Raw genomic sequence first — 12,501 nt, 5'->3', positions numbered from 1 at the left:
TGGGGAGCTTAGGTTTTTTAGTTAGGATTTTATTTGGGGGGTTGGTTGTGTGGGTAGTGGGTTTTACTGTTGGGGGTTGTTTGTATTTTTTTTTTTTACAGGTAAAAGAGCTGATTTATTTGGGGCAATGCCCAGCAAAAGGCCCTTTTAAGGGCTATTGGTAGTTTAGTTTAGGATAGAGTTTTTTTTATTTTGGGGGGGCTTTTTTATTTTGATAGGGCTATTAGATTAGGTGTAATTAGTTTAAATATCTGATAATTTATTTTTTATTTTGTGTAATGTAGTGTTTGTTTATTTTGTAATTTAGTTAATTGTATTTATTTTATGTAATTTATTTAATTGTAGTGTAATGTTAGGTGTTAGTGTAACTCAGGTTAGGTTTCATTTTACAGGTAAATTTTTATTTATTTTAGCTAGGTAGCTAGTAAATAGTTAATAACTATTCACTAACTATTCTACCTAGTTAAAATAAATACAAACTTGCCTGTGAAATAAAAATAAAACCTAAGATAGCTACAATGTAACTATTAGTTATATTGTAGCTAGCTTAGGGTTTCTTTACAGGTAAGCATTTAGTTTTAAATAGGAATTAGTTAGGTAATGATAGTAGGTTTTATTTAGATTTATTTTAATTACATTAAAGTTAGGGGGTGTTAGGGGTTAATAACTTTAGTATAGTGGCGGTGACATTGGGGCGGCAGATTAGGGGTTAATAAGTGTAGGTAGGTGGCGGCGACATTGGGGCAGCAGATTAGGGGTTAATAAGTGTAGGTAGGTGGCGGCGACATTGGGGGCGGCAGATTAGGGGTTAATAATTGTAATGTAGGTGCCGGCGCCTTTGGGGGTGGCAGACTAGGGGTTAATAATTGTAATGTAGGTGTCGGCGATGTCGGGGCGGCAGATTAGGGGTTAATAAGTGTAATGTAGGTGGCGGTGACATTGGGGCTGCATATTAGGGGTTAATAACTGTAATGTAGGTGATGACGGGGCGGCAGATTAGGGGTTAATAAGTGTAATGTAGGTGTCGGCAATGTCGGGGGCAGCAGATTAGGGGTGTTTAGACTCGGGGTTTATGTTAGGGTGTTAGGTGTAAACATAAATTTAGTTTCCCCATAGGAATCAATGGGGCTGCATTACGGAGCTTTATTTCAGGTGTTAGGCTTTTTTTCAGCCATCTCTGCCCATTGATGTCTATGCGGAAATCGTGCACGAGCACATAAAACCAGCTCACCGCAGAGCTGGTATTGGAGTGCGGTATGGAGCTTAAAGGGGCAGTCTAGTCAAAATTAAACTTTCATGATTCAGATAGGGCATGTAATTTTAAACAACTTTCCAATCTACTTCTATTATCTAATTTGCTCAGTTCTTTAGAAATCCTTTGTTGAAGAAATAGCAATGCACATGTGTGAGCCAATCACATAAGGCCTCTATGTGCAACAACCAATCAGAAGCTACTGAGCATATCTAGATATGCTTTTCAGCAAGTGATATCTAGAGAATGAAGCAAATGAGATAATAGAAGTAAAGTAGAAAGTTGTTTAAAATGACATGCTCTTTCTAAATCACGAAAGAAAAAAATGTCCCTTTAATTTTGCTTTACGCTCACATATTGCCTGCTAACGCCGGGTTTATGAAAACCTGTAATAGCAGCACTGTAGGTAAGTGAGCAGTGACAATAACTTGCAAGTTAGCACTGCGCCGCTCATAACGCAATACTCGTAATCTAGCCATTTGTATTTATTTTAGCTAGGTAGTTAGTAAATAGTTAATAACTATTTACTATTTAGTCTACCTAGTTAAAATAAATACAAACTTACCTGTAAAATAAAAATAAAACCTAAGCTAGATACAATGTAACTATTCATTTTATTGTAGCTAGCTTAGGGTTTATTTTACAGGTATGTATTTAGTTTTAAATAGGAATAATTTAGGTAATAATTGTAAGTTTTATTTAGATTTATTTTAATTATATTTAAGTTAGGGGGTGTTAGGATGACGTTAGGGTTAGTGTTAGGTTTAGGGGTTAATAGGTTTATTATAGCGGCGGTGTGGGCGGACGGCAGATTAGGGGTTAATAATATTTAAATAGTGTTTGCGATGCGGGTGAACGGCATTTTAGGGGTTAATAGGTTTATTATTGTGGCGACGATGTCGGGAAGCGGCGGAATAGGGGTTAATATATTTTTTTCAGTGGCGGCATTGTCCAGAGCAGTAGATTAGGGGTTAATAATTTTATTATAGTGTTTGTGATCCAGGAGGGCCTCGGTTTAGGGGTTAATAGGTAGTTTATGGGTGTTAGTGCACTTTTTAACACTTTAGTTATGAGTTTTATGGTACAGCTTTGTAGCGTAAAACTCATAACTACTGACTTTAGATGGCGTTACGAATCTTGTAATTTTAGGCTCACTTTGTTGCCTCACAGCAAAATTGGTAATACCGGCGCTATGGAAGTCCCATTGAAAAAGGACTTTTATTAAAGTGCGGTACTGACGTTGCGTGACGGCCAAATAAGTGTGTGGTACAGCTATTCTGACAAGACTTGTAATAGCAGCGTTAGTGAAAAAGCATTGTTATGGGCCATAAGGATGCTTTTTCACTCATAACGCCAAACTCGTAATCTATCTGAGAGTGTAAGCAATTAGATTAATACCACAGTGACCTCTGTGGTGGGAGTAGTGCAGTGCACACAATATTCATAAACTTCATAAACTATATACTGTACAGACTGAATTGAACAAGGGACAAGCTGTAAAGTCAGAGACATGAATAAAAAAAAAATAGATTGTCCCTGGAAAACGCTATGGTTGGGAACTATGATATAGTTAGTAAAAGACCTCAAGCATTTGCGGACTTTGTCATTATCATAATGACCTACTTTTTTAAATATGCTACTAGGGTTGCCACCTCAGCCATGTTTTCCTGGACACTTATGAGTTACACATGCTGCAGGGTGTGCAGGGAGGAACATGTATTGTGTTTCTGGACAGCACTATTCATATTCATCCCTGCACACCCTGCAGCATGTGTAACTTATAAGTGTTCTGTATTTTAAGGGACAGGTGGCAAACCTATATGCTACCCAGATTACAAAAATGCTACCCAGATCAGCCAACTGCCCCTCTTTTAAAGGACAGTAAAGGCAGTTTTTGTAAACTATGCAGTGCTTATATAAGCAATTTAGTATTTATTTTAAGCACAAGTCTTCATGGATTTTTTTTAAAAGCTTTTAAAACTGTCAAATTGCTGTGTCTTGATAATTTAGAGCATTCCAGTGATACACCTCTTGTAAAGCTTGCAAGAATCTTTTTTATTATGATCAATTAAATATTGTTTGTTGCCAAGGAAACCCTGTGCAGCTAGCACAAAGGAACAATACAGTAGTGTTACACACAGAACAGGATGTCAAAATACAGCCAAGTTCACAGTTTCAGCTGCAATTTTTTGAATAAATACATACATATGGTGTTAGGTTATTCTTTTTGAAATATCATACTCTGTTTTCTGACTAGTATCCCTTTAACACGGATAAATATCTATTTTGTATAATTAGCAAGTTTTGTTTTTATGTTGCAATGTAGTTATTGTGTTAATTATAATACTTAATGCAAGTTTTTTTTTTACTTTATAGGGACATAAAACCAGACAATATTTTGCTTGACGAACAAGGTAAGATTATTTTTTGTTATGCATCAACTAATAAATTGTTTTCTTAATATATAATCAGACTGCTAACAGTTATTTGTCAACATCTTAAAGGGGCATAAGAATTATTTTTTTTTGTAAATTGACACAGTGTCCTAAGGTTAGTGCAGAGCCCTTATGGACTTGAAGCATCCTTAAGAGTTAAAACACAGAGGGATGAGAAGTGTAGATTAATGCAAGAATGTTGCTGTTTTAGGGGTGGGTTGGACTTTATAAGGTCTCTGCAGGAAGGCCTCTTTTGCTGGTGTTCTAGCCAAAGGCCTAGTTTTCCCTTTCCCTCCTTCCCTTGTGGTTGGTTGGATGGTGGCTTTGAGGTTTACGGCTCCCATAGGGTTGTGGTAGTTAACACGGTTGGTGTACAGTTACTTGAGCTAGCATTTTGTAAGTCTACGTTCTTAATTTTAGTTCTCTCCCTGGTGAGGGCTGGTGAGGGCTGGTTCGTGCAGCCTAGTGGATCCATTCCCCGTTATGGGTTGGAGAAATTGTTCATGCTCTAGTAGCGGGAGGTCTTTGCCTTTTTTTCACTTTAGGCAATGAAATAGGGAATGGAGTGATTGCTAGGTGGATGATAAGGGCCTGAAACCTTAGTTGGGGGCCTAGAGTGTTATTCTCAGGTAGGTCATCGTAACTCCCTAAAAAGTCCTATTGATATTGCCTTGGGCGGAGCATGGTGGCTCTGCTGCAGATTCAATTCCTGGGTTAATAGATATGACCTTCATGATCTTCTCTGAAATCTTGGTTGCCTTGTATTTATTTAATGTTATAATATTAGTTTTGTTATATCACTACACTGTTAAATCTCTATATTTGGCCTTTAATCCCTTAAGGGACATGAAATCCAATTTTTTTCTTTTGTGATTCAGACAGAGCCTATAATAATAAAAAAATAAAAAATTACTTCTATTATCAAATGTATTTTGTTTTCATGATATTGATTGTTGAAGAGATATCTAGGTAGGTAGTGTGCACATTTCTGGAGCACATGACAGGAAACACTTCTGCTACCTAATGGTCTTACAAACGTATAACATAGTTATAAATATGTTGTCATATATATTGCTCGTCATGTGCACGCTCCTACACCTTCCTTCCTGCTTTATACCAAAGGATACCAAGAGAATGAAGCAAATTTGATAGAAGAAGCCTTTTTTTATGTTCTGAATTATGAGCAAAATATTTTGGGTTTATGTCCCTTTAAAATAAGTAAATGGGGGGGAGGAGCTAGCCATCCAACTAACAAGACGCATATGCGGAGAGCTCCTCAGATTAAAAGCTTTTTTTAAGTGTTTTCTTTAAAAAATAAGGGAGATAGCAATTCCCTGCAGCACTAGTGAACATCACAAAAGGGAAGATACATATCTGCTCTGAATTACCAAAAGGAGAAGTGGAGAGAGCGGAAACTCAGAGGATCAGACGGAGGCTCTGGTAACCAGCAACACTCCATATCGGCAGTAATCTAAAGGCTGTAGAGCTCCAGAGGGTTGGGGCTCCGCTCCGGAGTTCATAAAAACAGCCAGAGCATAGTCGGAGTCTAAGTGCAGTGAGTCCTGGCACCGAGCAGTCAGGAAAAACGGCAATCAGCCGGAAAGGACATCACCCGACACAACTGGCACGATATTCACCAGAGCCAGACTCCCTGTGTAGACAGAAGGGAGATTCATAAGAACAGGGGCCCTTCTGCGTGGTGTATAGCGCTACAAAACTACCAGAGGAAGAAAGAGGGAAAAGTGGAGAGGGGTTAGCTGCAGAGACTCTGATTGGCGGAAACCGCCATTTTCTAATCGCAGCAAATATAAGTCCTGTGGTGACTCACCCATAGGGTTGCAGTGCGGGGCAGTCAGAGAAATGGAGAGCCATAAACATAGCAGGGGGATAAGCGGTTGAACTCCATAGAACCACAGGAGTCAATCCCCATATATCTATGGGCTTTGCATAAACCAGGAGGAAAAAATAAAGAAAGAAAAGAGATCTACAATAAACATAATAGGGAGCCCAATTCGCAACAAAGTGTTTTAGGAGAGGAAGCCAAACAGGCTGGTAGCAACAGGGGGCACTGGCAAGGAGGGCTATGAAATCTGGTGTGTAGTTACAATTTTAACTCAAGTACAACACAATTATATATAAAAAATAAATAAAGTAAGTTCACTACAAAGCGGAGGGGCTCTGAAGATCACAGATGCTTTAATAAAGATTTATGCAAACAGGTCAAGGACATATGTAAGGATGGTAGCTTGACCCCTGGGCTCAGGCAGTCTGCTGTAATCCTTAGTCTAGGAGACTAAAAACAGACACTCTGTTAGAATGCAACTGCCTACAAAGGAGTAGGGAATCACTACAGTCATTATAAAGCAAGAGGACATGGTCCTCTAGAGTATTCTAGGTAAAGTTGATAACGATGACCCTAGAGGGTCAATATCTAACAATATACTGACGACATTCTCATGCAGGAGGAAAAATACGTGTAGCTGAAAGTTTCTCTACTGACACCACAGATCTCCTATAGGTTCCTGATATTGATGAGAAGGGGGCCTTTCCTAGCATCATTCATGTACTGTCCCCTTAAATTAATCAAAAGGACGCTGCTTCAGTTTCCTCTCCATAGCCCATGATGTCTTCCAGAAAATCTACTAAGGATAAACAGAGTAAAGTGACATCCCTGAACACATATTTTAAACCCTCTAAAATGCCGAAACAGATAGATCCAGCAGATCTGGAAATTGAGGAAGAAATGGATTTAGATATGGAAACAACATCGCCAGTAGCGGACCAGACCCCAGAAACCAAAGCAGATCTATAATCCCTAGTTTTGAAACAATACATCTCAACCAGATTTGATAAATTATGGGACAAAATAGACTCTATGCACACAGCGGTTACAACCAACCTGACAAAAATCAGATCGGATATAGTGGAGCTGGGAGGCAGAATGGATATGCTGGAAAACCAGACAGATGCGATTACAGAAGATATCGCTGGGGTCTCACAATCCATATCCTCACACCAAATGCTGATAACAGAGATGCAAGACAAAATCGAAGATCTGGAGAACAAGAGTAGAAGGAGTAACATAAGGCTAAAGGGAATTCCGGAAACAGTGGCTGGGAAGGACTTATTCTCCTACTTGCAGCATCTTTTTAGGAGCATAACATGGGACAATGGATCTTCGAACTTCACTATGGAAAGAGCTCATAGGGCTCTAAAGGCTAAACCTAGGGGAGAGGCCCCTCCATCATAGTTAAAATGTTGTTATTTCAGGATAAAGAAATGATACTCTCAGCGGCCAGGAAAAACCCTACATTTAAATTCCAGGGTACGATTGTCCAATTCTATCAGGACTTGTCCCTTAGTACTATGCAAAAAAGGAACTCCATATGTCCTCTCACCCAACTGCTGAGAAAGCAACAGATCCATTACAGGTGGGACTAGAGACTCCACAAATACCTAAATCAGCCCCCTCAGGGACAGAAATAGAATTGCACATACCTCCAAAATCAAGAACATTTCCCAAGTGGCATAAAATGAACAATAGACGTTCTAAAAATAAGTGACCCGCAGGCATGGGCTTGAGATGTCCAGAGGGAAACAAAGATTTAGAGATCAACTGCAGAGACTCTAAGGATTCAGTTATCCAGAATCGAGTATCCTTTGATATGACATTAGCTTACACTAACAGACACAATTTAAGGTGTTTAGGGGTCCAAAAAGTTGAGTGAATGAGTGGTCCCTTATAAGATGTTAAGTTGTTGTTGAACGGTTTATGTTATCTCTTTCTATTGTTGTTATGGTAACTCTTACACACAATTGAGGCCCATTTGGGGCAACTTTAGCAGATAGATGATATGTTATCTAACGTTAATTTATTACAGCACTGCATAATTACATCAGGAATGATGTTAACTTTTCTAATACTTTACCCCTTTATGGGAATATGTTATATTTTTTTTTCCTTATTTGTTTTTTTTCATTCTTGTTTTTTTTCATTGTTTCCACACAACTAATTGTTTGTCAGGGTTAAATTCTTACATTGCTGTAAAATATTGCACCTCTCTGAAAGACAAGATTGGGAGGGACGAGATAGGAATTGATTCCCGCGGGTGGGTCTCTGTATATAACATGGCCATAATGTTGCCTTTTAAGACAGAAAATAGATCACTATACACGATAACACCATGATCCCAAAAATACATCTGATATCTCACAACGTGAGAGGTTTGAACTCAGACGTCAAAAGGAGAATAGCAATTACACAATACATAGGCCTCAAAGCAAATATTCCTTTTCTCCAAGAGACATATTTCCCCAAGCATCAAATCCCCAAATATTGGTCCAGACATTTTCAGCAACATTTTCATGCAACAACATCTACGAAAAAAGAGGGGTTTCCATATTAATACACTCAGCTCTTAGTTTTACACATGAATCCACAATCATAGATGATGAAGGGAGATATCTAATAGTCAAGGGACAAATCAACAACACAGATATAGTACTTTGTAATCTATACGCGCCCTAAACTAAGATCTTGCTGGCAGTGGATTTTAATATTGATATGTATGCAAATGCTATGTCCAACCGAGACTCCCTCTCCCACAAGAAGCAGCAAAACCAGAGGTATATAAAAGGTATAAGGGAAGAATTGGCTTCACATAATCTCATAGCTACATGGCAAGCACTATACAACATCACTACTGACACCACGTTCTACTCTGCGGCACATAAAACCTATACAAGAATCGATTATATTTATGCTAGCCAGATACTACACCCAATGCTATTGTCCTCTAAGATTCACACATGTGTGTGGTCTGACCGTCTAACCACTCCATGATATCCCTCATGCTAGACGGGGTTCAAGATGGTAAAAGGGAAAAGTCATGGACTTACGACCCACAATATTTTAAACACCCCACGGCTCAAAACCACATACTACAACATCTCAATGAATATTGGGACATAAATATTGACACTACTTCAAATCCACTGTACACATGGGCGGCTCATAAAGCATTTCTAAGGGGACTATTAATACAGGGAAAAGCAACACACACCAAACAGCTTAAGCAGCAGACAACCAACCTACATCAGGAGATAGCTAAACTTGAGAAGGCCCATAAAAGCACCCATAATAGCGAGACCCTGTGAAATATACAGCAAAAAAGAACAGCATTAGCTAACCTATTGACTAAGAACGCATCTAGAATGATACATAAGCTGAAGGTTCAATATTTTATACATGCCAATAAGCCGGACAAATTTTTAGCACATAAAATTCAAGAACGGAACAGAGCCTTGGCTATTCCTCTTCTTCAAAAGGCGGATTGCAATGTAACCACATCTCCTCAGGAGATTGTTGACAAGTTTGCGGGATATTATGGGAAACTATATGACTGGCATAAAACCACACACTCACCAAGTACTGACAAAGATACACATATATTTCTAACAGAAGCTCAATTACAAACCATATCTGACAGAGATAGAGAGACATTAAACTCACCAATATCTTTGGTGGAAGTGTCACAAGTCATAAAAGAACTTAAGATAGGCAAGGCAGCTGGACCGTATGGTTTGCCTGGAAACTACTACAAATCGTTCAGAACAACGCCAATACCACACATTACAAAGTTTTGTAATCATCTATTGGAGGACCACGAGATACCATCAGAATTATTGGGGGCTAAAATAGTGATTATACCTAAAGCTGGGAAAAACCCTAAACTGTGTGCTAGTTATCGCCCAATATCACTAATAAATCAGGACCTTAAGATCTTCACCAAAATATTGGCTAATCGTTTAAAACAGATTTTGCCATCCCTTGTTCACCCAGATCAGGTGGGATTCATAGCAAATAGGGAAGCCCCAGATAAGATAAGAAGGATGTTGAGTATTATAGTCTATCTTGGTAGGGAGGGGACGCCTTCTTTACTCCTGTCATTGGATGCAGAGAAGGTGTTTGACAGGATAGATTGGAGGTACATGCTGGCAGTATTGCATCATATGGGTTTTGATGGTTCCTTTTTTAGGGCAATACAGGTGATCTATTCCACACCTACAGCAGAGGTGGTATCGGCGGGATATAGATCTAAACCATTCCCAATACTAAACAGCATGATACAGGGATGCCCTCTTTCCCCCTTAATATTTGTGATATGTATTGAGCCGTTGGCGGCTAGAATTCGGCTTTCTCCGGATATCACTGGAGCAACAATATCAGACCGAGATTATAAACTAACTCTCTTTGCGGACGATATTTTGCTTACAATTACAAAACCACTGATATCTCTCCCGAACTTATACAATATTCTTGACAAATTTTCACAAATTTCAGGATATAAAATTAATCTTGAAAAATGTGAGGCTCTCCTAATAGACTTACCTTCTCATGCTCAAAAAACTAAAGAACTCAATTTTGAATTAAAATGGGCAAAGCAGTATCTTAAATATTTCGGGATACACCTGACACCTCAGTTTCAGCAATTATATAAATACAACTATGTACCCCTATATAAGTCTATAAGGCGAGACCTCCAGAAATGGAAGAAATATACTTTTTCCTGGTATGGACGCCTCTCGGCAATTAAAATGAACATTTTTCCTTGACTACTCTACCTCTTCCAAACTCTTCCCCCAAAAATACCCATCTTTGATCTTATGACACTACAGAAAGAACTAGTAGCATATGTCAGGGGTACAAAAAAGGCAAGAATACCGTCAATAACGCTAACATGTCATAGAACCCTGGGGGGAGTGGGCGTTCCCAACCTGCTTGATTATTACAAAGCGGCAAGAATTGCCCAGACTATGCTGACTGGGAGACATCAGGGGGATGTGGTATGGCCCAGAATTGAAGCAGGGATTGAGGGACTGACACATGAGGATGAGGTGATGTTGGCAGGTCATCCAAACAATACATCCACCTATAGATCTCCTATACAAGATTCAAATACACAAGTTAGGAAATGGATTTCAGACCATATTACAATACTACCACGTTAGTCACTGATGATACCCATCAGAAAATTGTTGCCACAAGATCTGCGTGGCACGATAGACAAATGGGCTAATAAAGGATTATATAGGGTGGCAGATGTATTAGTTAATAAACAGTTTATAATCTTCACTCAGATGCAAGACAGATTGACACCAGAGAGACTACATTGGTATCAATACCTTCAATTATTTTCATCTATACGGAAACAGATAGCCAACAATAAAACCCAATCCTACACAGGACTAGAGACAATGTATTTCTCAACAAATAGACTTAAACATGCAATATCCAAGCTATACATAGTTCTGCAAAAACATGGTAATAACATTGACATCACTAATGCTTAGGTGGGAAGAAGACATAGGTGTTACCTTTGAGACACAAACATGGGAGGAGATGCTTGGAACGGTCACTTAAGGACTGCTTAGTGCAGACCTAAGGGAAAACTCTCTAAAGACAGCCTACCGGTGGTACCTGACCCCGGTGGTGACTTCCCATTTGTGGCGTTCACACTCAAATCTATATTATAGAGGATGTGGGGAGATGGGCACTTTTAAGCACATGTGGTGGGAATGTGTAGAGATCAAGAAAATATGGGGCTCCCTGTCTTCTTTGCTAAGTGATGTTCTAGAGGAGGAGACACACCTTACTATGCAGTGGCGTCGCTACAGGGGGGCAAGGGGGGGCATTTGCCCCCCTTAGATTATGGATCCCCCCATGTGCCCCCCCAGTCGCCAGCCCCGGCGCTTGTATAATTGCTGGAGTACTGTGTGAACTGATAGATTATTTTTTTAATTGTTTTACTCAAGGGTGCACGGGGTTTTTTATTTTGATAATAATGAGTCTGAGACAGAGTGGTATAATATGCGCAACGGCAGCACACCTCCCCGTATTTAGTTACCGCACCACATTGTTGGAGACACAACACCACGGCATGCATGCTGGTATTATTTGCGCCGCCTCCTCCTCCAGTTCCAGCCAGGTCACATCCTACACAGGCAGCACAAGGAACATGACCGCTGCCGGAGACTGGAGAGGAAGAGGGAGGAGCCAGCCAGTGGTGCTGTGTGCAGGGGAGAAGAGAGCACGGGAATGAGCAGCAACACCAGCAGGCACTGGCTGTCTGTCTGGCACTCAGTGGACTGGCAGTCTGGCAGCAAACTGTAAAGACAGAGTGACAAGTCAGTCAACTTCAAGATCTGATTCTGGGGTAATGGTAAGTCACTGCCACTTCAGTCTTAACAAGTTCCAACAGGGTACTTAGTAAATTATGATTGATTGATACTTGACATGGCTCACTGTTAGTGACTGAGAATACTGTGCCTGCCTTATTTATTTATATTATAAATATGCTGATCCTTTTCTCAAGATTCTGTTAATTATAAATTATATATGGGAAAATTTTCAGTTTTGTAAAACAATATTACTACTCACTGTACACGTCTATCTACGCACACAAGTCCCCCTCCTTGGGCCATATGCACAGATGGTAGTAGTGGGTACTACTATCACCCTGTCTCCCTGCAGTTATTTCAGTGTCAAGTTCCTTCCTCCTGCATAATATATGAATGGTGGACTGTGGATACAGGGCAGCACAACATTCCTTCACTCTGTTGCTGCTTCAGCTAGACCTCTGTCCTAAAGAAGCTATATTAACTCCTTGACTGCCAGACACTTGCCTACAGGCCAGTGAGTGATTCAAATATAATTATATATATATATATATATATATATATATATATATATATATATATATATATATATATATAAATACAGATATTAGACTCCGCACTAAATATGAATAAATA

At 39.4% G+C, this 12,501-nt stretch overlaps 1 protein-coding gene across 1 annotated transcript in view; it reads left to right on the top strand.

The window, feature by feature from the left end:
- STK32A (serine/threonine kinase 32A) overlaps positions 1–12,501 on the top strand; it is a 462,487-nt gene that overhangs the window by 274,832 nt on the left and 175,154 nt on the right. The window contains exon 6 of the mRNA XM_053717146.1: positions 3,629–3,666. Within this exon, the coding sequence (XP_053573121.1) occupies positions 3,629–3,666 (38 nt within the window). The remainder of the gene's footprint in view (positions 1–3,628; positions 3,667–12,501) is intronic.

The sequence above is a fragment of the Bombina bombina genome, chromosome 6 (assembly GCF_027579735.1).
Source record: "Bombina bombina isolate aBomBom1 chromosome 6, aBomBom1.pri, whole genome shotgun sequence".
NCBI lineage: Eukaryota > Metazoa > Chordata > Amphibia > Anura > Bombinatoridae > Bombina > Bombina bombina.
The sequence above is the reverse complement of the archived record's forward strand: the minus strand, read 5'-3'. Positions and strand labels throughout refer to the sequence as shown.